This window comes from Lithobates pipiens, unplaced genomic scaffold (assembly GCF_037356315.1).
Source record: "Lithobates pipiens isolate NorthernLeopardFrog02 unplaced genomic scaffold, aLitPip1_a1.2 Scaffold_13, whole genome shotgun sequence".
NCBI classification, from domain to species: domain Eukaryota; kingdom Metazoa; phylum Chordata; class Amphibia; order Anura; family Ranidae; genus Lithobates; species Lithobates pipiens.
In genome coordinates this window covers 216027381-216055289 of record NW_027507718.1, presented here as the reverse complement: position 1 = coordinate 216055289, position 27909 = coordinate 216027381, and the positions used below count along the sequence as shown (strand labels likewise).

At 41.2% G+C, this 27909-nt stretch overlaps 1 protein-coding gene across 4 annotated transcripts in view; it reads right to left on the bottom strand.

The window, feature by feature from the left end:
* The window catches only part of PSD3 (pleckstrin and Sec7 domain containing 3), an 857533-nt gene that overhangs the window by 67866 nt on the left and 761758 nt on the right, over positions 1-27909 (bottom strand). For all 4 annotated transcript variants that reach the window (XM_077476201.1, XM_077476202.1, XM_077476203.1 and 1 more), the window contains 3 exons: positions 20992-21149; positions 15931-16075; positions 9383-9526 (listed from right to left, as the gene is read on the bottom strand). In XM_077476201.1, coding sequence (XP_077332327.1) covers positions 9383-9526; positions 15931-16075; positions 20992-21149 — 447 coding nt within the window. The remainder of the gene's footprint in view (positions 1-9382; positions 9527-15930; positions 16076-20991; positions 21150-27909) is intronic.

Below are 27909 nucleotides of genomic sequence, written 5' to 3'. Positions count from 1 at the left end.
CTTAGATTTGAGGGCAAGGATTGATGTGAATTTACAATATACCGTATATACTCGAGTATAGGCCGACCCGAATATAAGCCGAGGCCCCCAATTTACCCCCAAAAAAACTGGCAAACTTATTGACTCGTGTATAAGCCGAGGGTGAGACATGCCTGTCCATCCCTGTGTGTGTGTCCGTCCATCCCTGTGTGTCCGTCCATCCCTGTGTGTCCGTCCATCCCTGTGTGTCCGTCCATCCCTGTGTGTCCGTCCATCCATCCCTGTGTGTGTGTGTGTCCATCCATCCATCCATCCCTGTGTGTGTGTGTCTCCATCCATCCATCCATCCATCCCTGTGTGTGTGTGTCTCCATCCATCCATCCATCCATCCCTGTGTGTGTGTGTGTCTCCATCCATCCATCCATCCATCCCTGTGTGTGTCTCCATCCGTGTGTGTGTGTGTGTGTGTGTGTGTGTGTGTGTGTGTGTGTGTGTGTGTGTGTGTGTCCAGCCTACCTTTGTCCCGAGCCTCCGTCCCGTGCCTTGCCTCCTTGCCTCCGTCCCGTGCCGTGACTTGCCTCCTTGCATCCGTCCCGTGTCGTGCCGTGCCTTGCCGCCGCCGTCCCGTCCCGTCCCGTGCCGTGCCTTCCCTTGCCTCCGTCCCGTGCCCTCTTCGTCGGCGGCCATTGTAAAGTTCAAAAGCTGCGCCGCCGCCTTCGCCTGTGATAGGCGGAACACTGAATTTCCCAGCAGCCTGTGTTCCGCCTATCACAGACGTCGTATCATCCTCGTCCGTAGTACGAGGATGATACGATGTCCGTGATAGGCGGAACACAGGCTGCTGGGAAATTCAGTGTTCCGCCTATCACAGGCGAAGGCGGAGCCGGAGGCGCGGCTTTTGAATAGAATGGCCGCTGTCTGTCTGCTCGACACGCTGATCGAGCGGGCAGACAGCGATGACTCGAGTATAAGCCGAGGGGGGCACTTTCAGCCTCAAAAAAGAGGCTGAAAATCTCGGCTTATACTCGAGTATATACGGTATGTGTAAAGCGCTGCATAAATGAATGGCCCTATTTAAGTACCTGTACTAAATAAAAAGAAAGGACAGATTACAGTCTCAAAGTATAGTTCAAGTTCCATCCTGACAGGTTCCTATTAAACTACTGTATAAACAATGCTAGGCTCGGATACCAGGAAATAGTATGCACATCAACACATACTGTACATTGCCCACCCAATACTAATATGCCTGCATGGTCATACCCCACCAGTGTCAATATACAGTAAGGTACTCCTAAACTCACAAGGGGGAACAATTATTGGATTAAAGCTCAACTAATATGCATGTTGCCTATAAATACACACCATGGAAAACAGCACATCTGAACACTGTTGCTCTTTCCTTCATGTATACAGACAAAAGCAATACACTGAGAAAACTTAGGCCAGAACAAAAAGTAAAAATCTCATCTAATTCCACACATAGGAAGATTCTATTAGAAATTCTTTTTAGCTTGCTTCGTGGTCACAATGACCCTATGCCAGCTCTTAAAAACTAAAATCTGAATAGAGTACAATCTAAGTCATTACAAACTTCTATGCCTACTTCACGTTAGAAGAAATGTCTACTTACTGGAGTACATACAATTCATATAGGTACACACATATGACCACACATATATTGCCAGCATCTATCTGAACCTCTGCACTGTTGCACCTATGACTATTCTTTCTTGCCTCTTAAATAAATGTCAGAACACTGCAGCTTCCTAGAAGTCTATACCTACTTTGCTAGGATGCCTTTTGTGTCTATTTTCTCAGCTGCATTTTTATAAAATGTAGAGGAATGAAAATACGCAGTGCCCATTAGTAGCACACACAGCTCTCTTTAAAAAAAAAAACACAGCTTACCCACCCCTACAGATCACAATCTGGACAGAGAAGAAATGCCAGATAAAAAAATGATATGCTGAGCTTTTCAATGACAGTTCTTTGTTTCTTGTACTTCAGAAGATCAGCAGGGACAGGGGATCTAGCTTTACATAAAAGCATTTTGTCCTGTACGCATTACTACTGGGCATCGCCTCTTTCAGCGGTCTCTAAACCATTCTATCTTTTATATTTGTAAAAACAGAGGCGGAGGAGAGGTTGTCTAAACCATGTCAACATGCCCAAAGATTAAATGGCTTCCTGCCATTCTTTCTATACAAAACTAGGCTACTATTTTTGGGTAAAACCCCCACTTAATACCACTCTTATTTTCAGCTCTGCCAACATCAAGAATATATATCTGACTTTGTATTTAGCAAAAGAAGACACTTATAAAAAGTCTTGCCACTAGCTGCATGTAACACACCTCTCATATACCCACGTATGCCCTAAGACAGTGATGGTCACCCTTGGCACCCCAGATGTTTTGGAACTACACTTGCTCAACTACACTGCAGAATGTATGGTATGAGCACCACGGGAAATTTAGTTCCAAAACATCTGGGGTGCCAAGCTTCGCCATCACTGATAGATATGACTTTATATCTATGGTTTACTATAACATATTTTGAAGATCATACCAAAGTTACCTTCATCACATATATAAAAATATACACAAGAGGGATGGGTGTTTTTCTTTACATAATGCACCATAACATTTTAACTCATATTTAGGTAAAGTAGAACTTTGGATAGAGTAAAGGAGGGTTATAACCCTGGTCAGTTTATATTTTTTGCCATCTGTGTCCCATAACCAAAACAGGAAGTGAGTGGAAATCTCTCCAAAGTGAGGAAACCCCAGGGTGTTTCCAGGATCACCAGAACCAGTGTGCCCATTGGAAGATTTCCCCTCTATTCCCATTCTAATGTAAACCCAAAATGTGGGACTTTGTTTTACTTTCACTTTTGATGTCAAGAGTAAAAATCACAATTGGAGAAGGTGAATCTCCCTAATGGAGGCACAAACAGCAATAAAACCAGACACGTGTTCTAATCCCTCTTCACAGTCCATATTCCCATCACACACATTCCTGGAATGAGCTCTTAAGGTACCGTGTGATGTAGGGATTGCCAGCTGATTACTGGAACCTGTACGATAAGTAGATATTTCGGCAGCACACCAAGGATCATCAATTTCATCCAAACGTTTTTTATTCAAGAAAGATCACATCACAAAATGGTGAAGTGCAAGTTTCGGAGCCATGCAGGACTCCTTCCTCAGGTATGTGATGATCCCTCTCCCATTTAAACCAAAACTTTAAAAAAGTTTTGCTTTTAGTTATGCTTTAAAAAATATTAGCTTAACCTGTCATTCACATACACTAAAAAGCTTTTAACATTTCTAAAGCAGTGGATGTAGCAACAGAGAATCCTTAGCAACAGAAAATTCCCATGATTATTAAGTTACTGTATCTCAGCATGAACAAAAAAAAAAAAATTCAATTTAAAGCGGAACTACAGTCATTTGTTTATCTTTCCATCTAATAAATCTTCTGCCCTTGTTGTTTTAACTTTGGAAAGTGAAAATTTTTTTCTGCCAGTAGATACCTTATACAGCCCACTTCTTGTTTCTTGTCTGGAAAAAAAGCCTAGGCTTTTGACATCATGCACAGCTCTCTCTCTATAGGAAGGGGGGGGGGGGTGAGTGATAAGAGGGCCAATGAGAGCTGCAGAGCTTGAGTTGTGGCTTTGTGTATCCAAGAAGTGAACAGGCAGCAGCTTCAGCTGCCCACAGTTAAAATGGCTGCAGCCAAACTCAGTGGAGGGAGATTTCTGCAACATATTTGGCAAGTACAGAATCACAGCATGTATAAAATAACATGCAAAGTGGTTGGAGGGAAGCTTCAGAATAGCAAAGATGTTTTTATTACAAATGATGTGAACAGACTGCAAGTCCTCTTTAAAAAACAAAAAAATGAAAGAAAACAAACAAACTGCAGAGCATTTAGAAGAGAGTGTGACTCATACCATTGTATGTTAACACTGCAGAAAAAAAAAAATTGTGTGCATGCATATGGTAGATCACTGGTCTAAATATAAAATATTCAATAGAAAGCTTTGAAAATTCTTTAAGACAAACATTTAATAGGCAAATGTGTGTGGACACCTAGCCATGTCACCTAAATGAGCTTGTTGAACATCCCATTACAAAACCAGGGGCATTTGAAGTTCCCTTCTTTGATGCTATAACAGTCTCCACTCTTAAAGGTTAAGTTCACTTTTTAGAAATAAAAATTATAAATGCAGGTAAAAAAAAAATGTGCATGTATTTCATATTTTTTGGAGCCTGTAAAGTCCTGCACCAGCTATCAGCAGATCGCTGGTGCCATGCAGGTCTCCTCCAGATCTGTCGGAGTATCTGTGCATGCCCATACATCCCGTACAGGCAAGCAGATACAATCTGACAGGTAGAATCAATGAACTACCACAGTGCTCCATAGTGCTGATACAGTTCTTTGAGAGCTACAACTTGACAGCCATAAAGAATGTCGGAGCTTGTAGTTTATTCACACACACAGCTGTGTGAATGAATGACGCAGTCGTTTGGGCGGAGCCCCGCATGGCCACACTGATTTCAAAAAGTGACTGCTAGTATGGGGAACTTCTCCCTGTACTTCTGCCATGGGGGGGGGGGGGGGGGGGTCAATCAGCTGCTGCAGCATTGGGGACATGTTACATGTTCCTAAAATTGAACTTATCCTTTAACCACTAGACATCCGCACTATAGCCAAATGACGGCTACAGCGCGGACCTGCTTTGCCGGGACGACGTTTATTGACGTCGTCCTGTGCACTCTGTAATCGGCGAGTCTATGAGACTCGCCTGATCATGGATCCGAGCAAGGGGTCGATCCCGACCCCTTACCACGTGATCAGCTGTCAGCCAATGACAGCTGATCATGTGACAAAACAGAGCCGGTAATCGGCTATTTTTCCTCCTCGCGCTGACAGCGCGAGGAGAGAAAAAAAAGCCGATCACCGGCGACTGTGATCGGGACATCAGTCCCGATCACGGCCAGCTTATCAGTGCCCACCTGCCCCCTGCCAGTACCACCCAGATATTAAAAAAAGTGCCAACCATCAGTGCCCATAGTGCCATACATCAGTACCCACAGTGCCCACAATCTGCCTCAACAGTGCTGCACCTCAGTGCCACATATCCGTGCCCACCAGTGTCATCTACCAGTGCCCATCAGTGCCGCCCATCAGTGCCCAGCAGTGCCACCTATCAGTGCCACCTATCAGTGCCCATCTATCAGTGGTACCTATCAGTGCACCTTAGTGCCACCCATCCGTGCCACCTATCAGTGCCCATCTTTGCCCATCAGTGCCGCCTTATCTGTGCCCATCAGTACTGCCTTATCTGTGCCTATCGGTGCCACATTATCTGTGCCTATTAGTGTCGCCTTAACTGTGCCTATCAGTGCCCACCAGTGCCGCCTATCAGTACCCACCAGTGCCGCCTATCAGTGCCCACCAGTGCCGCCTATCAGTGCCCACCAGTGCCGCCTCATCAGCGCATTTCAATGAAGGAGAAAAATGACCTGTTTGCAAAATTTTATAACAAACTATTAAACATGATTTTTATTTTTTTATTTTTTTGCATCTTTTTTTGTTTGTTTAGCAAAAAATAAAACTCCCAGCTGTAATTAAATACCACCAAAAGAAAGCTCTATTTGTGGGAAAAAAATGATAAAAATTTCATTTGGGTACAGTGTTGTATGCCCGCACAATTGTCATTCAAAGTGCATCAGCGCTGAAAGCTGAAAATTGGTCTGGGCAGGAGGGGGGTTTAAGTGCCCAGTAAGCAAGTGGTTAAGCTGGCCATACACTAGTAAAATATTGTTTGAAAATGTTTATGTTAAGAACGTTCATTTGATTTTCTAATCATTGTGGGGTCAAATCAATGTTCATTTTTGTTTGGTAAAGTCAATTAATTCCAAAATTGAATGTTAAAAACAAACCAAATTTTGAAGTTTTAAACGACATTCATTAGGTGATCAAATGTACACATCTTCATATGATTATTTGCACAAAAGCGCTTTCAAAATTCTACTAGTGGCCAACTTTAGGGTAAGACTTTCCAAAAGATTTTGGAAAGAGTCTGGTGTAATTTGGATCTATTCAGCCAAAACAGTATTTGTAAAGTTGGGTCCTGATGTCAGACAAGAACACTTGGCTTACAATTAGCATTCCATTTCATCCCAAAGGAGTTCAATAGTGTTAGGATCAAGCCTCTGCGAATAATAAACTCATTAACACTTGCCAAACGCCTACTGACTGCTGCAGGTCGGCTCTATTGTGCAAAACGACGTACCTGTACGTCATTTCATGCAATAGACACTGGGGGGTGCGCACGTACAGGGAAAGCCAATCAGCGAGTCAGCTGGACCAGACATCTGCCAGCCACTCGCGATCATGTCTTCATCCAGTCAGCGCAACCCCCACACAGTTAGCAAGCACCAGCTAGGCACAGTTAACCCTTTACTCGCCCTGATGTTAACCCCTTCCCTGCCAGTGTCATCAGTACAGTAACAGTGCATATTTTTAGCACTGATAACTATAATAATGTCACTAGTTCCCAAAAAAAGTGTCAAAAGTGTCAGTTAGGTGTCCGATTAGTCTGCCACAATATCGCAGTTTTGCTAAAAATCGCTGATTGTGTACCATAAAAATATCCAATAGTTTGTAGATGCAATAACTTTAGCACCAGCTAATCAATAAAGCCTTACATATTTTTTTTATTTTAACATAAAATATGTAGCAGAATATATATTGGTCTAAATTGATGAAGAAATTTCATTTTTTTTTATATATTGGATGTGTTTTAAAAGAGAAAGTAAAAAATAATGTTTTTTTTTTTTCAAAATTGTCGCTCTCTTTTGTTTATAGCGCAAAAAATAAAAATTGCAGAGGTGATCAAATACCACCAAAAGAAAGCTCTATTTGTGTCTGGAAAAAGGACACATATTATTTGGGTACAGTGTCGTAGGACCATGCAATTGTCACTTAAAGTAACACAGTGCCGTATCGCAAAAAAATGGCCTGGTCATTAATGGGGAAAAAACCTTCCGGGGCTAAAGTGGTTAAACAATGTCTTTTTGGACCTTGCATCATGCACAGGGGTACAGTATTGCTTGAAAGGGGCCTTCCCCCAACTGTTACTACAGGACTGGAAGTAAACATTTTCTAAAATATAATATATGCTGTAGCATTAACAGCTGTAGCCAGAGACCATTTGTCCAGTTTACCATAATCATTGAAAGTGAAAGTAGAAGAAAAATCCCAAATTTTGGGTTGTCCCAAGAAAATAAATAGAGGGGAACTTTTCCAATGGGGACACTAGTTCTGGTGACCTGGGGGTTCCACAAGAGATTCCCTTAATTTGCAGGGATTTTCTCTAGCCTTTGTTTGGCCGTGGGACACAGGAAGGTAAATCTCCCCAATGGGACACAGATGGCAAAAATAAATCCTACAGGGATTATAACCGACTCTTCTGTATCCAAAATGGAAACAAGTTTTGCCTATAGTTGTCGTTTAATTATATTTTTTGGTACTAAACAAAATTCTTGCTAGTAATAAAAAACAAAACAAAACAAAAAAAAACACACCCTATATTCCCTTTAGAGTTGAACTTAAACATTAAATACATACTGTACATGGAAACCTTTTACCTGCCAAAGGATCTATAGTTCTGCGCAGACAGCGCCGATGGACAATGAAACAGCAGCACACTAAAAAGGTCATGTTTTTGCCATCTTTTTATGCCAGCAAGCTCTTTTAGCCCTCTTAGCACATTTGTGCAGCAGCAGAGTCTGCTGGTTCAGACATTTAAAAGAGAAGTAAAGATTTTTTTTAGATTCATACTTACCAAGGTGGATTCAGAAACAGTCTGGTGATGTATCTGTCCCCCGGCGCCTCTGCACTGAAAACCGAGCGATCAAACACCGCTGATTGCTCAGTTTTCAGAGATCCGTGAGCAGAGAGCTGTAGACTGTCAGTCACAGCTCTCTGCTCTTCTCTCTCCACGGTCATTGGAGTGCTGGACTGTGGAGGGGGTGGAGTGGCTGTCTCAGGCTCTCAGCGGCTGACTGGGAGCCTGAGGTGGATTTCAGTCTAGGCACCAGGCGGATCCTCCATGCAGAGCCACTGGCAGATGTGTGTGCATCCCCCTAGAAGCTGTATGTAAGCAGCCCTTAAAAGTGGATGCACATGCAGTGGTTTTTAAGGACAAAATCGGATGTGAAAGTTTGACACAAGGGCAGAAGCAGGTGCTTGGATCCAAACGCAGAGACCTTTAACCGCTTCGCGATCAGCCGCTGCAGTTACACTGCGGCAGAATGGCACAGGCAGGCGAATCACCGTCATGTTATGTCGCTCCTTAAGGCGGCCACTAGGGGCGTGCACTCCCCCAGAGCCAATGCACGTGCCCGGCAGACCGCCAGGCTACCGCGATCGCTCGTACCACGGTGAGAACCAGGATCTCTGTGTGTAAACAGAGATCACGGTTCTCTGATGGGAGAAGTGACAGACCGTCTGTTCATACAAAGTATGAACAGCGATCTGTCATCTCCCCTAGTCAGTCCCCTCCCCCCTTCAGTTAGAACACACACTAGGGAACACAATTAACCCCTTGATCGCCCCCTAGTGTTAACCCTTCACTGCCAGTGACATTTTTACAATAATCAATGCATTTTTATAGCATTGATTGCTGTATTAATGTCAATGGTCCCACAAAAGTGTCAAAATTGTCTGATGTGTCTGCCATAATATTGCAGTCCCGATAAAAGTCACAGATTGCCGCCATTACTAGTGAAAAAAATTATAAAAATGCTATAAATCTATCCCCTATTTTGTAGACACTATAACTTTTGTGCAAACCAATACACGCTTATTGTGATTTTTATTACTAAAAATATGTAGAAGAATACATATCGGCATAAACTGAGAAAAAATTTGCTTTAAAAAAAAAAAATGGGGATATTTATTATAGCAAAAAGTACAGAATATTGTGTTTTTTTCAAGATTGTCGCTTTTTTGTTTATAGCTCAAAAAATAAAAAACGCAGAGGTGATCAAATACCACCAAAAGAAAGCTCTATTTGTGGGGGAAAAAAAGGACATAGATTTTGTTTGGGTACAACGACCACGCAACTGTCAGTTAAAGCGACGCAGTGCCATATCGCAAGAAGTGCTCTGGTCAGGAAGGGTGTAAAATCTTCCGGGTGGAAGTGAAGTGAAGTGGTTAACAGGCTAAATTGCCCACCTAAATGAGCCCTTAAAGAGGAAGTCAAAAGTCTAATCAATCCAATTCCAGTTTCTGCAGAGCGTGCTGAAACTCACATCTAACTTAACCCTACATTGCTGCATACGGTGACATGCATTTTAAAGAGTTTCCCATTGAAGAACACATACCTCAAATTCCAAGTAGTGATCTTTCATCTTGTACTCATCTATTTCCTTGGCTTTTACTTTCTTGTCAGGTGGATAGGAGCGATGCTCAGCCAGCTCAGTGGAAATCTGCTTGAGTTTTGTTTCATGTGATTTCAGCTGTTCCTCCTGAAAAGCAGATGACTGACATCTAGTTTAATGCTTCAGGACTTGCAGAGATATATTAAATCAAAAATTTCCCTGAAATTTCATTGCAGACAACTTAATATAGCAGAATGACTTTACACTGTAATATATGTGGGACAATCTGACTCGTACGGAAGATTGATTTATTTGATGAGTTCATTATTGAGAAATAATGCATACTAGCAGTGTGAAAACGCAGCTCCTGCCCTGCGGCACACATCCAAAGGTCAAAGTATGCCATCAGAGCAGAAGCAGTTATAAGTGATGGCAAAATGTTTTTTTGTTTTTTTTTACACTTTTTATAAATATATTAGGCCCCATTCACACTAGGCAATTTGGAATTGTGGGTGGGTGCAATTGTGCCCACGATCCAAAATCAAGCGATTGCTGAAAAATGCAAGTTTGGGTGCCATTCATTTTAAACGGTACCCCATACGCTGTGCGATTTTGCTGTACAGCATTCCCAGCACAACACACCCTTAAATATCATGTGACGCTCGTCACCCAAAAATAAACAGGAGCTTCTTTGGGGCAACAATCGCACATATGGTAGCCCATTGATGTGAATGGCACTCACACAATCGTTCTCATTATGTAAAGAGTGAATGGAGTCTAACAATGCATCAAGCAAGTCAAGACATGCCGCATGTTACAAAAGTTAATTGACTTGCTTTTTAACTGCAGAATATCTTTCATTTTAAGTTACATATATAAATAAGTGTATTTCTTAAAAATGATCAAACTGTAGAAATAAAATGAAAGTGCAGAGTTCCACAGCACCATTGGTTATTACTGGGGCTGCTAACCTGATAAAAAGTGCTTGCTTTGGGTTTCCATACTTTGCACTAGTGAGTTAAAGTGACACAAAATTATATCTTTATTCTCTAAAAAGAATTCATACACATGCACTACTTAAAGAGGAAGTAAACCCTGATGAGTTTACTTCCTCTTTGATTCCCTGCAAAGGTAAAGCATAATGGACTACTATGCATCGCATAGTAGTCCATTATGTGTCACTTACCTGACACAGGAGCCAGCGAAGTCACCGCTGTCCCCTGTAGTTCCGAGCATCCATCTTCTTGGTGGGTCTCGCTGCTCCGGCGCTGTGATTCGCGGGAGCAGCGATGACGTTACTCCCGCGCATGCGAGCCGACACTCGGGCATATCGCCGTGATCTGCGGCTTACCCAGTGCGCCTGCGCGCCGCAGACAGCGGTGGCTGTCTTCAGGTAAATATCTCCTAAACCGTATAGGTATAGGAGATATTTATTGGACCTACAGGTAAGCCTTAATCTAGGCTTACCTGTAGGTCAAAGTGGTTTGTAAGGGTTTACAACCACTTTAATGACTCTGCCTTTTTCCCTTTACTTCTGTTTTTTTGGGATGAGCAGTGCATATTAGTTGTGGTCATGTGCACTTCCATAGTCCCTAATCCATCTCAAAAGCAAGCAAAAGAGAGTAGCTATGTTCCTACAGTGGAACCATGGAGAAAAAGAGTAGCCAGGCTATAAATGGAAGCCAGATCACAACAGAAAAAAAAAAGGAATCTGGAGATTTGGAGAAAGCTAAAAAAAATAGAAGGTACTTTTTAAGTTAATACATACTTGAATAGAGTTTTTTATTTTATTTATTTTTTAAGCCGGAGTTTAGTGTCACTTTACACCACAGTGGTTATATTCAACAATGCAGAGCCACACTAAATGAATAAGCATTAACCACTTCCCTACTGGGGACATTTTTGACATAGATGTTAAAATCAGCATTTTGCTGGAAAATTACTTAGATTTCCAAACATACCATATATATATATATATATATATATATATATATATATATATATATATATATATATATACACACTCGAGTATAAGCCAGCCCGAATATAAGCCGAGGCACCTAATTTTACCACAAAAAACTGGGTAAAACTTATTGACTCGAGTATAAGCCTAGGTTGGGAAATGCAGCAGCTACTGGCAAATTACACAGGCACACACATGTACACAGACACACACACACGTACACAGAAGCAATGCTAACTTTGGCAGGAAATTTCGATTAAGTTTTAGTCTTAGGACTAAAATGGCATTTTACATTTAGTCCCATTTTAGACGTATTTAGTCGAGTAAATCTCCAGTAGATTTTAGTCGACTAAAATGTCCTACGTTTTAGTCGACTAAAATCTTCAGTACATTTTATTTGACTAAAACTCATTTTAGTCGTCTAAAATCCAATGGATGTAATTAAGATGTAATGCCATTTCTCTACAATTTCCAAACTCATTATATACTGCTGGAGAGAAAAATTGAATATGTTATTATTTATGGTATTGAGGTATTAACATGCACTACAGACCAGTGTTAATTTTGAAGACAAATTTCAATTTAGTTTTATCTTAGGCTACTTTCACAGTGGGGCCTTGCGGGCTCTGGCGGTAAAGCGCCGCTATATTTAGCGGCGCTTTACCGCCGTTTTAGCGGCGCTATGCGCCTGCTAACGGGGCAGTTTTAACCCCCGCTGGCAGCCGAAAAAGGGTTGCAACCACCCGGAAAGCGCAGGTTTGCAGCACTGTCCCATTGTTTTCTATGGGAAGGGGCACTTTAGGAGCGGTAAATACACCACTCCTACAGCGCTCCAAAGATGCGGCTTGCAGAACTTTTTTGACCGTCCTGCAAGCGCACCAATCCAGTGTGAAAGTCCTCAGGCTTTCACACTGGAGAGACAGCAGCGGCTCTTTCAGGGCACTTTGCAGGCGCTATTTTTAGCGATGTAGCGCCTGCAAAGCACTCCAGTGTGAAAGGGGCCTTAGTCTTTTGACTAAAATGGCATTTTAGTTTTAATCCTATTTTAGTTTTTTAACGAAAATGCCATTTTAGTTTTAGTTGTATTTTAGTCATCACAATTGTTTTAGTTGTATTTTAGTCGACAAAAATAGTATTCATTTAGTCGACTAAAATGTTTTAGTCAACGAAATTAACACTGCACAGACACACACATATACACAGGCACACACACATGTAAACAAACAGACACATGTACATAGACACAGACACACACACAATCCCCCCACTCCACTTGTAGAACAGCCCTAATATCTGTGCCGTTTTCCAGCTTCAGTCATCACAGGGGAGATCTACCTATGGGCAGCCAACCTGACCACTTACAGCGGGGTCATGGGCTCCACCAGGAAAATGGGAGAGCCCAGTAAAAGCAGTGGGCGGCTGCAGGAGAAAGGGCTGTAAAAGTGTTTGGGAGGCGTTAGAGTAAATAGATGGGGATGCAATGCCAAACACAGAGTGGCATGCATTACCATGTGTTTTGGTAACATGCATTAAAATGTGCAAAAATGTTTACATAACTTTCAGGAAGAGGAGCTGTTGGAGTTGCTTAGATTGAAAGGCACGTACACACATTAACCCAAGTGGTGAAAATTTCTACATTTCAAAAAGAACACTTTTCAATGCAACCCGTGGTAGAATGCTTTTTAAGCAAATATGTTTTCTACAATGCAATTTTAATGTGGAAATGTACAATAGGAACATGAAAAATAAACAGTGTGAAGCAAATTCTCCAGCATTCCTACACGTAATACACAGCAACCCCAATCCTATTCTTTTTGGGTCCCCAGCTGGTAATCCTGGCTCCTCCCCCCTGCTGAGTGTCCCCTATTGCCAGCTGCTTGCTACAGGGGCACTAGAGCAGGCTTGCTCCTAGAGCCGTGTTCCTGTGCATGGACATTGTTCATTCACACATGGAGCTTGGCCCCGCCCCCACTCTCTCCTCATTGGTTCACTGGATGTGATTCACAATGTGAGCCAATGAGGAGACAGAGACCCAGGTGAAACCCTGCTCTTGCGCACATTGCTGGATCGAGATCGCTGGGTCAAGCTGGGGCCAAGTATATGTGGGTGGCAGGGGGAGCCACAGCCAAAAGGTATTTTTACCTTATTGCATAGAATGCATTAAGGTAAAAACCCCTTTGCCTTTAGAACCATTTGAACTGAGGCTTTACTAATCATGCCATGGTGTTTGAAAGGTCACCTTCAAAGTTATAGTCCCTCTTAATGTAGACATACCAACATCTAATATAGGGTATGTTTAAACACATTTTATATTGGATAGGTATAATATTTTAAAAAATTCAGTATAGTCAAACCAATACCTTAAGTTATAAAGCCCTCCTAAGTGGGGTACAGCATACTTATCTGTTTTCTGATCCAGAGATCTTTTTTTGATCTTCACCTGTAAACTTTGGCAGCACAGTTCCACTCTGCTGGATTTTGAGAAAATTAAGCTTGAAATAGCTTGTGAAGAAACTCCAAGGACCAGATTATACAGTTAAAGGCTCACCATTCACTTAATAACATGGGGGTTGAATTACAGTATCTCAGAAAAGTCAGTACCCCCCTCACATTTTTGTAAATATGTTATTATACCTTATTTATGTGACAATTTTAAATTTGCTGTTGCCTCAAAACAACTCAACACACAGCCATTAATGTCTAGACCACTGGCAACAAAAGTAAGTACACTCCTAAGTGAAAATGTCCAAATTGGGCCCAAAGTGTCAATATTTTGTGTGGCCATCATTATTTTCCAGCACTGAATTGTAGCCCCCCAGTGCCAGCAGCACTCATGCAGCCCCAGACCATGACACTCCCACCACCATGCTTGACTGTAGGCAAGACACACTTGTATTTGTACTCCTCACCTGGTTGCCATCACATATGCTTGGCACCATCTGAACGAAATACTTTTATCTTGGACTCACCAGACCACAGGACATGGTTCCAGTAATCCATGTTTGTATGTCTTAAGCAAACTGTTTGCGGACTTTCTTGTGCATCGTCTTTAGAAGAGGCTTTCTTCTGGGACGACAGCCATGCAGACCAATTTGATGCAGTGTGCGGCGTATGGTCTGAGCACTGACTTGCTGACCCCCCCGACCCCTGTGGTGGGGCAGATGAGCAGATAAGTTCAGTGTTAGGACAGTTGAGAATATGAATCAGCAGTGAGACAGAAGAGCATGGGGGTACAGCGGTGGAGCAGATGTGCAGGGAGGAACAGTGGTGGGGCAGATGTGCAGGGGTTACAGTGGTGGGGCAGATGAGAAAGGGGGTATATTGGTGGGGCAGATGAGCAGGGGGTTATAGTGGTGGGACAGAAGAGCAGGGTGGTACAGTGGTGGGGCACATGTACAGGGGCTTAAAGTTGTGGGACAGATGAGCAGGAGGGTACAGAGGTGGAGCAGATGTGCAGGGTAGTACAGTGGTGGGGCAGATGCTCAGGGGGTTACAGTGGTGGGGAAAATGTGCAGATGAATTGGGGCTCATCAGAGTTGTAAAGGTGCATAAATTGGGGCTGCCCTGAGGTGTGAAGGCGCAAGAATTGGGTCTAATCAGAGTTGTGAAGGTGCATGAATTGGAGCTGATATGAGGTGTGAAGGTACATAAATTAGGGCTGATCGGAGGTGTGAAGGTGCAGGAATTTGGGCGGATCATAGGTGTGAAGGTGCAGGAATTTGGGCGGATCATAGGTGTGAAGGTGCAGGAATTTGGGCGGATCATAGGTGTAAAGGTGCAGGAATTGGGGCTGATCTGAGGTGTGAAGGTGCATGAATTGGGGCTGATCTGAGGCGTGAGTGCAGGAATTGGGGCTGATCTGAGGCGTGAGAGTGCAGGATGCTAATTTCTCACTACTATTCTAGTAGTTTAAAGCATTTACTTTATAAAAAACCCTTTTTGTGATTGAGATTGAGAATGTGAAGTTGATATGTTTTGTAAAAAAATCGGCACGCTCAATTTCTTTGAAAACATTTTTTGGCACACAAACAAAAGGTTGCCTACCCCTGGACTAGGCCATCTTTATGTAGAGCAATAATTCTTTTTTTTCAGATCCTGAGAGAGTTCTTTGCCGTGAGGTGCAATGTTGAACTTCCAGTGACCAGTAAGAGTGAGAGCGATAACCCCAAATTTAACAGACCTGCTCCCCATTCACACCTGAGACCTTGTAACACTAATGAGTCACATGACACCGGGGAGGGGAAATGGCTAATTGGGCCCAATTTGGACATTTTCACTTAGGGTGTATTCACTTTTGTTGCCAGCGGTTTAGACATTAATGGCTGTGTGTTGAGTTGTTTTGAAGGGGCAGCAAATTTACACTGTTATACAAGCTGTACACTCACTACTTTACATTGTAGCAAAGTTTCAGTTCTTCAGTGTTGTCATATGAAAAGATGGAATGCAATATTTACAGAAATGTGAGGGGTGTACTCACTTTTGTGAGATACTGTATATATCCAACAGCCTTGCCTACAGCAACCATTTAAATATTCATCTGAGCAGTTTTCATAAATTAGCCCAAACACAGAAGAGTGGAGTTACTAACCTTAGACAGTTTAGTAGTAGTGGCAGGGAGTAATGGGCGGCTGAATTTTTTCTGGGATCCAATAGCTGCTGGGAAAGGTGGAGCAGAAAACACTGCAGCCACACAATTAATTTTGTTAATCCACGACTCCATTTCCTCTGTGCTCCTATAAGACAAAAAAAAATCCTTATAAACACAACTATACACACTTACTAGCTCAAACTTAAAAACTGCAGGTCTCCTAACCAACTTTAAGGCTTGATTTACACTGTTCCGTGTGTTTGCCATGGATATGGTAATTGACACGTGTAGCTGTGAATGGGCCCACAGATTTTTCGTTTGTCTTTCACATTAAGCTACAGCACATAGCTGTGAATCAACCAGGATTTTACCTTGACATGCTTTTTCATGAGGCAAAATGCAAGACTTGTGCTGCATCAAAAAAGATTTGTTTAAATAGGCCCTTAACCACCAAGCCCTGGACCAATTTGCAGCCAAAGGACCAGGCCTCTTTTTGCGATTCAGCACTGCGTTGATTTAACTGACAAGTGCGTGGTTGTGCAACGTGGCTCCCAAACAAAATTGGCATCCGTTTTTCCCTACAAATAGAGCTTTCTTTTAGTGGTATTTGATCACCTCTACGGTTTTTATTTTTTGCGCTATAAACAAAAATAGAGCGACAATTTTGAAAGAAATGCAATATTTGTTACTTTTTGCTATAATAAATATCCCCAAAAAATGTTTTTTTCTCTCAGTTTAGGCCGATACGTATTCTTCTACATATTTTTGGTAAAAAAATCAAAAAAAATCGCAATTAGCGATTATTGATTGGTTTGCGCAAAAGTTATAGTGTTTACAAAATAGGGGATAGTTTTATAGCATTTTTATTAGTATTTTTTTTTACTAGTAATGGCAGCAATCAGCGATTTTTATTGTGACTGTGACATTATGGCAGATACATCTGACATTTTTGACACATTTTTGGGACCATTGTCATTTATACAGCAATCAGTTCTATTTAAATGCACTGATTCTTGTGTAAATGACACTGGCAGTGAAGGAGTTAACCACTAGGGGGCGAGGAGGGGTTATGTGTGACGTTGTGTGTTTTTTTTTATTGTAGGGGGGCGTGGCCTGGCATGTGACGTCACTGATAGTCTTTCCCTATAACAGGGAACAGACGATCGGTGACAGCCACAGTAGGAAGCACGGGGAGAGGTTTGTTTACACAGACCTCTCATCGTTCTTCAGCTCTGTGACCCGATCGCGGGAAATTATGACATTTTTCACATACATGTTAAGATTACTTAGAACCCCCACACATTATATTTTTTGGTAAGATAAAAAATAATTTTGCACTATATAATAATAAATAGGTGCCAAACATGTCAGCATTTACAATTGTACATGCCAGTGAAATGTAGACAACCTACAGTACCCCAAAAATCTTCATAGCTGACACTTTAAAAGCATTTGCAGGTAACCAGTTTAGAGTGCTATCAGGATGTCATGTTTGATGAAAAGCATCAGGGATCATCTTCCTGCCGAGATCATTGCATAACAAGCGCTGTATACATAATTTTCCTGTAAGTGTTCTGTACTTTTAAAAAAATCTGTTTTTGATGGTTTAACACTACGTGTGACTGCTTGGTGTGTTTCCACATGTGCGTCTGATTTTAGAGAGACGGTGTGTCCAAGTACTCTCATTATTCAAGGTGGTGGGATTGTCACCTTGGTGGCTGTCATTATTTTTGATTCATCATTTCAAGCACTTTTTGTGAACTTTTTACATGATCCTGGTATAACCACTTGATCTTGAGGCCCATACATGCAGTGCCTTGAAGTTGTCCACACTTTCTCATGTTACAACTAAAAATGTAAGTGTGAAAAGTGTGGGTGCATTTATATTCAGCCCCCTTGAGTCAATACTTTGTAGAACCCCCTTTCCCTGCAATTATAGCTGAAAGTCTATTTGGGGATGTCTCTACCAGATTTTCACATCTAGAGAATGACATTTTGCCCATTCTTCTTTGCAAAATAGCTCAAGCTCTGTCAATGGATGGAGAGTGTCTGAATAGCAATTTTGCAGTCTTGCCACAGATTCTCAATTGGAATTAGGTCTGGACTTTGACTGGGACATTCTAACACTTGAATATGCTTTGATCTAATTCCATTCCATTGTAGCTCTGGCTGTATGTTTATGGTTGTTGACCTGCTGGAAGGTGAACCTCCACCCCAGTCTCAAGTCTTTTGCATATTATAAGCCCTTGTACACGCGGAATGTTTTGTCGGATATTCTGACTGTGTGTGGTCTACATCGGACTGTTTATACTGTTGATACTCCGACGGACCAAGTTTTCCAACTTGTTGGTAAAATTTTCAGACAAAATGCTCCGATCGGACATACTCCGATCATGTGTAGAGAATTCCGATCGGACAAAGTGCCACGCATGCTCAGATCAAATTCCTACACCAAAGATATTGGCTACTAGCCTGAACATAGTCCCGTCGTAACGAAATAACGTCATTGCGTCGGATTTTCCGACAACTTTGTCCGACCATGTGTATGCAACAGTTTCGGACAAAATCCGATGGACAAAATCCGACGGATTTGGTTGTCGGAATCTCCGACCGCGTGTACAAGGGCTAACAGGTTTTCTTCAAAATTTGGCCTGTATTTGGCTCCATCCATCTTTCCATTAAGGCTAGGTTTCCACTAGTGCGACTTTTCATGTGATTTGGGACTGAAAAACCACATGACAAGTAGTATCCCATGATTTCCAATGAGTACCATTCATATTTGTGCGACTTCAAGACGCAGTAACTTCAAAGTAGTCCCTGCACTACTTTGGTCCCACTTTGATGCCACTTGAGGTCCATAGACCTCAAGAATACACAGGCATTGCTTCACGTCGCGGCAAAAAATCGTGGTAAAAAAATCACGCGACTTTGGGGACGCAATAGTGAAAACTCTGATCAGCTTCCCTGTCCATGCTGAAGAAAAGCATCCCCACAGCATGATGCTGCCACCACCATGTTTCAGGGTGGGGATGGTGTGTTCAGAGTGATGTGCAGTGTTATTTTCCACCACACATAACGTTTTGATTTTATGCCAAAAAGTTCAGTTTTGGTCTCATCTGACCAGAGCAACCTTCTTTCACATGCTTGCTGTGTCCCCCACATGGCTTCTTGCAAACTGAAAATGGGACTTCTTATGGCTTTATTTCAACAATGGCTTTCTTCTTGCCACTCTTCCATAAACGGCAGATTTGTGGAGTGCACAACTCATTGTTGTCCTGTGGACAGATTCTCACACCTGAGCTGTGGATCTCTGCAGCTCCTCCAGAGTTATCATGGGTCTCTTGGCTGCTTCTCTGATTAATGCTCTCCTTGCCCAGTCTGCCAGTTTAGGTGGACGGCCATATCTTGGTAGGTTTGCCGTAATGCCATGCTCTTCATTTTCGGGTGATGGATTGAACAGTGCTCCCTGAGATGTTCAAAGATTGGGATTTTTTTTTATAACCTAACCCTGCTTTAAACTTCTCCACAATTTTATCCCTGAACTGTGTGGTGTGTTCCTTGGCTTTCATGATGCTGTTTGTTCACTAAGGTTCTGTAACAAACCTCTGAGGGCTTCCCAGAACAGTATTTATACTGAGATTAAATTACACACAGGTGAACTCAATTTACTAATTAGGTGACTTCAATTGGTTCCACTAGATTTTAGTTAGGGGTATCAGAGTAAAGGGGGCTAAAAATGTTTCAAGGGGCATGAATACTTTTTCAAGGCACTGTATATGGCCAAAGAATAGCAAGCGGTTAAAAATAATTTAAAAAAAAACATTGCTTAATTTTCTGTTTCTTTTTGAGCAGGCTTTTGGGCAGATTGCAAGCTACTCTGCGCAATTTGGAAGCGAGAGTGGAGAGACAAAGTGAGGACAGTCTAAGTTTCCCCTTATTAACAAATAATGCCCAAACGTTTGGATTATTTAACCCAGTGTTTAAATCTAGTTTACAGTTGATAATGCGATATGCCAACACAGTACAGACTGTGTTACTTATGATGAAGTCCACAGCTCCCTCCTTAGCAATATATAAACATGAGGAAAATGATGTCTTGGAGTTTTCAGAAAAAATAAAGTAAAAATGTAAGCAGCCATTTTTATAAAATGAATTTAAAGTTACACTTTGTGAATGGAGACACATAATAAATTCAAAGTTGTGTTATTCTAATTTAGCTGAAAAAATTACACTTTTTTTTTTTAATACTTGTAAATAAACAATATACATTAGTTGTACTGAAAAGAAAATCCAACAGCAATAATAACAGATTCATGTTTACTGTGTGTAAGAGTGCTTGCTATGGGTTACTGCTTCCTGCACATAAGTTAAGTCTTTTGCACTTGCCATCAATATTATGACATGATTGTGCACAATGAAGTGCACAACAGTAATCTTGTGTAAATTCTAATATTTCTTTTTTATAAATGACATTTTTAATGTTTTTGTATAAGACAATATACAGCATACATCTGAAAAAACAACCAACAGATGTCTGCTCATGGTCAGGTAATGCTGCAACTTAACGACAACCAATAATGGCATAGAATATGGTCTAGTACAGCATATAAGTCTGACAGTATTGTATACATTTTGACAAACAATATGAACAACATAACGTAGGAGGAATCTGTACTAGATGTACTGCACTTACTGTACATATTGCAACCAATAAATCTATGCTAAGAATGTGACAGTTTCTAGTATGTTTGCTTCACTTAACAAAAAGAACGCACCATGCAAGTATTATTCATATTTTTATAGCATGAGAGGGGAAAGGGGTGATGGACAGGGATCCTGCACGGTGGCTCTCCATTTCCCATTGGCAATACAGCAGAAATGACAGGACATGACTCCCAGTTGAAAAGGTTGCACTGCCAACATAAACTAGCACATGTCCGAAATGTTGTGTGATATCATCTGACATTTACAATATAAGATATTTCTAGGGATTCAAATGCAAATCAGATACAATTATCAACCAATGGGTTTTTGTGTGATTAGCATAATTATTAAACTTACTGTGCTTGAAAGAGGAAAACTCTCCAGTCTGCTGTCTTCAGTTTGAGGACATTGGGTCTCTTCTCATAATCTGTCGCCTTTGAGGCCAAGGCATGATGTACACTTACAGCATTCTTTAAATCGTCTTCAGAAAGAGCCTTCTCTGGCTTGTATTCATCCTGTGTTTTAAAAAAGAGGGAAGAGGATTCTTAACCAAGTAAAGGAACTGTTAATATTAACTACAGTGACTTGGAAATATAATAATATAAACTATTCACCTTAATAGTGACATGAAACAAAAGCAGAATTTTATTTTTTTCTTGTAGCAAAATAAAAAAAGTGCAGCCCCAGACCATGACACTCCGACCACCATGCTTGACTGTAGGCAAGAAAAACTTGTCTTTGTACTCCTCACCTAGTTGTCGCCACACACGCTTGACACCATATGAATCAAATAAGTTTATCTTGGCCTCATCAGACCACAGGACATGGTTCCAGTAATCCATGTCCTTAGTCTGCTTGTCTTCAGCAAACTGTTTGCAGGCTTTCTTGTGCATCATCTTTAAAGAGGAGACCAATTTGATGCAGTGTGCAGCGTATGGTCTGAGCAAGGACAGGTTGACCCACCACCCCTTCAACCTCTGCAGCAATGCTGGCAGCACTCATAGGTCTATTTCCCAATGCCAACCTCTGGATATGACGCTGAGTACGTGCACCCAACTTCTTTAGCTGACCATGGCGAGGCCTGTTCTGAGTGGAACCTGTCCTGTTAAACCACTCTATGGTCTTGGCCACCTTGCTACAGCTCAGTTTCAGGGTCTTGGCAATCTTCTTATAGCCTAGGCTATCTTTATGTAGAGCAACAATTATTTTTTTTTCGGATCCTCAGAGTTCTTTGCCATGAGGTGCCATGTTGTACTTCCAGTGACCAGTATGAGAGAGTGAGAGTGATAAAACCAAACTTAACACACCTGCTCCCCATTCACACCTGAGATCTTGTAACCCTAATGAGTCACATGACACCGGGGAGGGAAAATGGCCAATTGGTCCCAATTTGGACATTTTTACTTAGGGGTGTACTGACTTTTGTTGCCAGTGGTTTAGCCATTAATGAGTTTGAGTAATGATGTGTTGAGTTATTTTGAGGGGACAGGAAATGTACACTGTTATACAGGCCTTACACTCACCACTTTACATTGTAGCAAAGTGTTGTTTCATGAAAAGATATAATAAAATATTTACAAAAATCTGAGGGGTGCACTCACTTTTGTGAGATAGTGTATATATATTTACAGGTGATACTCAAAAAATTTGAATATCATGCAAAAGTTAATTTATTTCACTAATGCAACTTAAAAGGTGAAACTAATAAATGAGATAGACTCATTACATGTAAAGCAAGATAGTTTAAGCCGTGATTTGTCATAACTGTGATGATTATGGCTTACAGCTGATGGAAACCCCAAATCCACAATCTCAGAAAATTAGAATAGTGTGAAAAGGTGCAATATTCTAGGCTCAAAGTGTCCCACTCTAATCAGTTAATTAGGCCATAACACCTGCAAAGGGTCCTGAGCCTTCAAATGGTCTCTCAGTCTGAATCAGTAGGAATCATAATCATGAGAAAGACTGCTGACCTGACAGTTGTGTAGAAAACCATCATTGACACCCTTCATAAGGAGGGAAAGCCTCAAAAGGCAACTGAAAAAGAAGTTGGATGTTCCCAAAGTGCTATATCAAAGCACATTAATAGAAAGTTATGTGGAAGGGAAAAGCATGGAAGAAAAAGGTGCAGAAGCAGCAGGGATGACCGCAGCCCGGAGAGGATGGTCAGGAAAAGGCCATTCAAAAGTGTTGGGGACTTTCACAAGGAGTGGACTAAGGCTGAAGTCAGTGCATCAAGGGCCACCACACACAGACGGATTCTGGACATGGGCTTCAAATGTTGTATTCCTCTTGTCAAGCCACTCGCGAACAACAATGTCAGAAGCGTCTTACCTGGGCTAAAGAAAAACAGACCTGGTCTGTTGCTTGGTGGTCCAAAGTCCTCTTTTCTGATGACACCAACTGTTGCATCTCATTTGGAAACTAAGGACGCAGAGTATGGAGAAAGAATGGATAGACACACAATGCAAGATGCTTGAAGTCCAGGGTGAAGTTTGCACAGTCTGTGTTGATTTTGGGAGCCATGTCATCTGCTGGTGTTGGTCTACTGTGCTTCATTAAATCAAGGGTCAACGCAGCCGTCTACCAGTTTATTTTGGAGCACTTCATGCTTCCTTCCGCAGACGAGCTCTATGGGGACGCTGACTTCATTTTCCAGCAGGACTTGGCACCTGCCCACACTGTCAAAAGCACCAAAACCTGGTTCAATGACCGTGGGATTACTGTGCTTGATTGGCCAGAAAACTTGCCTGGCGTGAACGCCATAGAGAATCTATGGGGCATTGCCAAGAGAAAGATGAGAGACATGAGGCCGAACAATGCAGAAGAGCTAAAGACCACTATTGAAGCATCCCAGTCTTCCATAACACCTCAGCAGTGCCACAGGCTGATAGCTTCCATGCTATGGTGCATTGAGGCAGCAAAAGTGGCCCAAACCAAGTACTGAGTACATATGCATGCTTATACTTTTCAGAGGTCCGATATTGTTCTATGTACAATCTTTGTTTGATTGATTGCATGTAATATTCTAATTTTCTGAGATTGTGGATTTGGGGTTTTCGTGAGCTGTAAGCCATAATCATACAATTATGACAAATCATGGCTTGAACTATCTTGCTTTTAAGTTGCAGTGAAATAAATTAACTTTTGCACGATATTAAAATTTTTCGAGTATCACCTGTATATATATGTAAACAAAAAGTCAAATCTGAGTCAAAGTAAAACACCAGGCCAAGGCAATTGGAGCCAATATAATTACGGAAGAGGCAAAAGTGGTGGCTATGATCAGTCTGTTCAAAATGGAGGAACCCAATGAGATCCTCTAGCGTCCAATCCCCAGGAATATGACACTCTGTTTTAGTCTTGCACCAGGACTGAAAGATCTTAAACCATGTTGGATTAGTTCACAATCTTTGTTATCCAAACATATACAGACACTTGTGCCGAGTCTGATATGGAATAATGGTTTGTTAGCACCAAGACAAAGTACTATGTTAATGATTTTACTGCGTCTGAACAGGAATACATTCAGTGAATAGAATCCCTTTATCTAGTAACTGTCCATTTGAAAGTTGTTTCTCTGGAAAAAAAAAATCCCTTTCTGATGCTTGCATTCCATGCCATGTTAACGATGCACCCAGCCACATAACTGACTGCACATACTTCAGTTTTATTTTATTTTACCCTTTTCAGTCTGCTCTTTATGATTTCAGTGTATGATCTTTAATGTGATATCTGTATCATAGGCTCTAACTTTCTTTTCTTTAATTCCCTCCATTGAAGACAAGTGACTATGTTTTTTTTATTGTAGAATATTAATGTTTTATTGGATTTTCAGCTGTTAAAAAAAAAAAAAAAGAAGACATTTAAGATTTATTTGCGTAACCCAGAGTCTAAATAGGCCACGATGTTCCCTGTCTGAGTTTCATTGCACATTATTGTGTTAAAGGCATTTGTATTTTTTTATTTGAAAAGGAGTGAATAATGAAGTTTAAAAAAAAAAAAATCAAATCTGCAGCACCACGTAGATTTATTAAGAGTCAAAAACTCATGAAGTTACTAAAGTCTGAAAATATATAGGTGCTGCAGACTGGACTTTTTTGTTTTTCTACATATTGGAGCTTGGGTGATCTCCATTGTCTGCATTTCACCTGAAGGATCTGCCTTCTTGCTGGGTGTGCGGTGTCTTGACCAGCTTGTACATACTGTATATACAAACTCTTACTACTATATTCATTATAAACTATGGGTTTGGACAGAATCAAAAAGGTGTAATGCACATGTGTTAAAAGATCTGTCTACCCAGAACAAATCTTTACATTTAGGTTAAAAAGCATCTACATTAGTTAACTATTGATCAACAGGGATGGGAAAGCACATGCAGTGCTATGTTATCAAAGTTTAAAATAATTATGTATTTAAACATCCCCTTTTCACTTCATGTAACAAAGCATTCAGCATCTGTACAAACAGCCCTGCGGAAGATAATAAGAGATGTACATCAGATGCCAGATCAGGTTTAGGACCTCTAACAGATGTGTTGACAATTCCTATGAGGCAAGGCAATAATTTGTATATCTTAACTACACAAACTCCTGCTTCAGTGGGGTGAATATCTTGACATTTACCCAAGAATAGAATATGTTTTAATTCACCCTGAATTACCTTTACAGAATAGAAGTATGCAAGATTACAACACAAGGTGACATCTTAGCAAAGAAAAAGATAAAAAAACATCTGCTAACCCTGTCTGTCTGCCCTTTCCAGATAGCAGAACAATAATATACAATGCACATTTGTGCACAAGATTTTCATTTCAGTTTGAATTGAAATAAAGACTCAATGTAATCTAGTACAACAAGAAAAGATTTAAACAATTTAAATGTATGAATTTGATGTACAATACGTGTTTAAAACATATACTGTATTTCATCCATGTGTCACTGAAAATTTTGGTAGGAAAGTTCAAGACACAAGTCAATGATTTATTGACCATATTTACTTTGTCCTTTACAACACTGACCCATCTCACCTTTCACCCATGGAAGAGGTTTATTTTGTTTAGTTTCTCATGTGCCTGGATCAATAAATCACCATCCTTTGCCTTGAATTCCCAAGAGTTTGCTCATCCTTCTATTTAGAGGGTACTATAGAAAGCCCTACATAAGCATTCACATAGATTCTGTTTATCCTTTATTTATTTTTTTAACTCTAAAGATCATTTAAAGGGCACTGTGTTAAGAACCTGTACAGCTATTATTTGTCATGTGCATAGCTAGTGGGGAATTATTCTCATTGCATTAACCTTCTCATCTATCTAAAAATAATTTCTGGTGGGAGAAATTAGATTTGATATGTTTACAGGTATTTTCAGTGTAAAATGTCAAAAGTCCGAAGGACTTAAAGAAAAAATGAAATGATATATCTGTATTCTCTTGAGAAAAGTAGAAACAAATTGAATTATTTCTTGACTGTCAATGATTGTACCCATTACTGGGTTATCAGTCATAAGCGCTTAAATGATCAGACCAGCACAAGATTATTTTCTATTGTCAATACACATATAGCATTCATACAGCTTCAAATTTGACAGACTAAAACCCTTGAAACCATTATAATATTTGTAAATATTCTAGTCTTTTAGCCTTGGTTTACACTGCTGCAATTTTGAATCCGACATCCCTGCACGACACGTTCTTTAACAGAAGTCAATGCAAGTCAACTTGAAGTCACACCAAAAGTAGTGCAGGAACCTTTTTCTAAGGAGGAGTGACTTGAGTCACACAGATTTTATTTATTTCAGTTACTTATAGAGCGCCATCAATTTACGCAGGGCTTTACATATACATTGTACATTCACATCAGTCCCTACCCTCAAGGAGCTTACAATCTAAGGTCCCTAACTCACATTCATACATACTAGGGACAATTTAGACAGGATCCAATTAACCTACCGGCAGGTCTTTGGAGTGTGGAAGGAAACCGGAGTACCCGGAGGAAACCCACACAGGCACAGGGAGACATGCAAACTCCAGGCAGGTAGTGTCGTGGTTGGGATTTGAACCAGCGACCCTTCTTACTGCTAGGTGAAAGTGCTACCCACTACACCACTGTGCCGCCCAAAAGATTAGAATGGTTCCATTGCCGTTAATGGAGCGTGACTTGTCATGTGACTTTGAACTCTCAGTGTGGCAGTGTGAACCATTTTTTTTGTTTTTGACAAAGTGTGAAAGGGTGAGAACCTTTGTCCGGCTGGACTAAGGTGACTTTCATTTACTTGCTGTCTCAGAGACACAACAGGAAGTAGTGGGAATAGCATTTTTGACAACTGTCACCAGAACAGGTGCCATATTTTTCGCTCCATAAGACGCACCCCCCCCCCCCCCCCAATGGAGGGGAAATGTCTGTGCATCTCATGGAGCGAATATTGACTAGGATCGACCCCTCTGCCGCCATTGCAGCCACCATGTTACATACTAGCAGAGTGGAGAGGAGGAGAGACATTCTAAGTCTTCCACGAGTGCTGGGAAATCTTTAGCCTGGGCCTTTTATTCAGCCACAGACCAAAAACAGAGCAGTCCGAGCGGTCTGAATGGAGTATGGCCGTGGCCGCTGCTCGGGCTGCTCTGTCTTCTGTGACAGGTGGATCGGATGTGATGACTTCCTCGCATGGGAAGTCTGTGCAAGATGGTCAGGCTGTATTTTATGGGACTGATCAGGCTGTATTTTATGGGACTGATCAGGCTGCATTTTATGGCACAGGTCAGGCTGCATTTTATGGCACACGTCAGGCAGGCTGCATTTTTGTTGGTACAGTTCAGGTTGATTTAATTGGCACTGGTCAGGCTGCATTTCATTGCCACTGGTAAATATTTAGCATACCATTTGGTTCAGAATATTTTTTCCTTATTTTCATCCTTTAAAACCTAGGTGCATCTTATGGTCAGGTGCGTCTTATGGAGCAAAAAATATTGTAATCCCGATGCAAGATGCCATCTGAACAAATAGGGTGATTTAGTAACAGTAACAAAAAATAGCACTTGCCTGCAAGTGCAAGTGCCTGAAAGTCACAATTCCAGTAATGTCCTACAATCTTTGGTGATTGCAGCAAGCAGCATTGGAAGGCAACATATGATAGAAACAAAGTCAAGGATAAATCAAAGAAAAACTCCAAGCTTACTTACTGACCAGCCCTCGAACAAACGAATCAACCTGTCCAACAGTATGCATTAAAGAGGAAGTAAACCCTGATGGGTTTACTTCCTCTTTGTCACC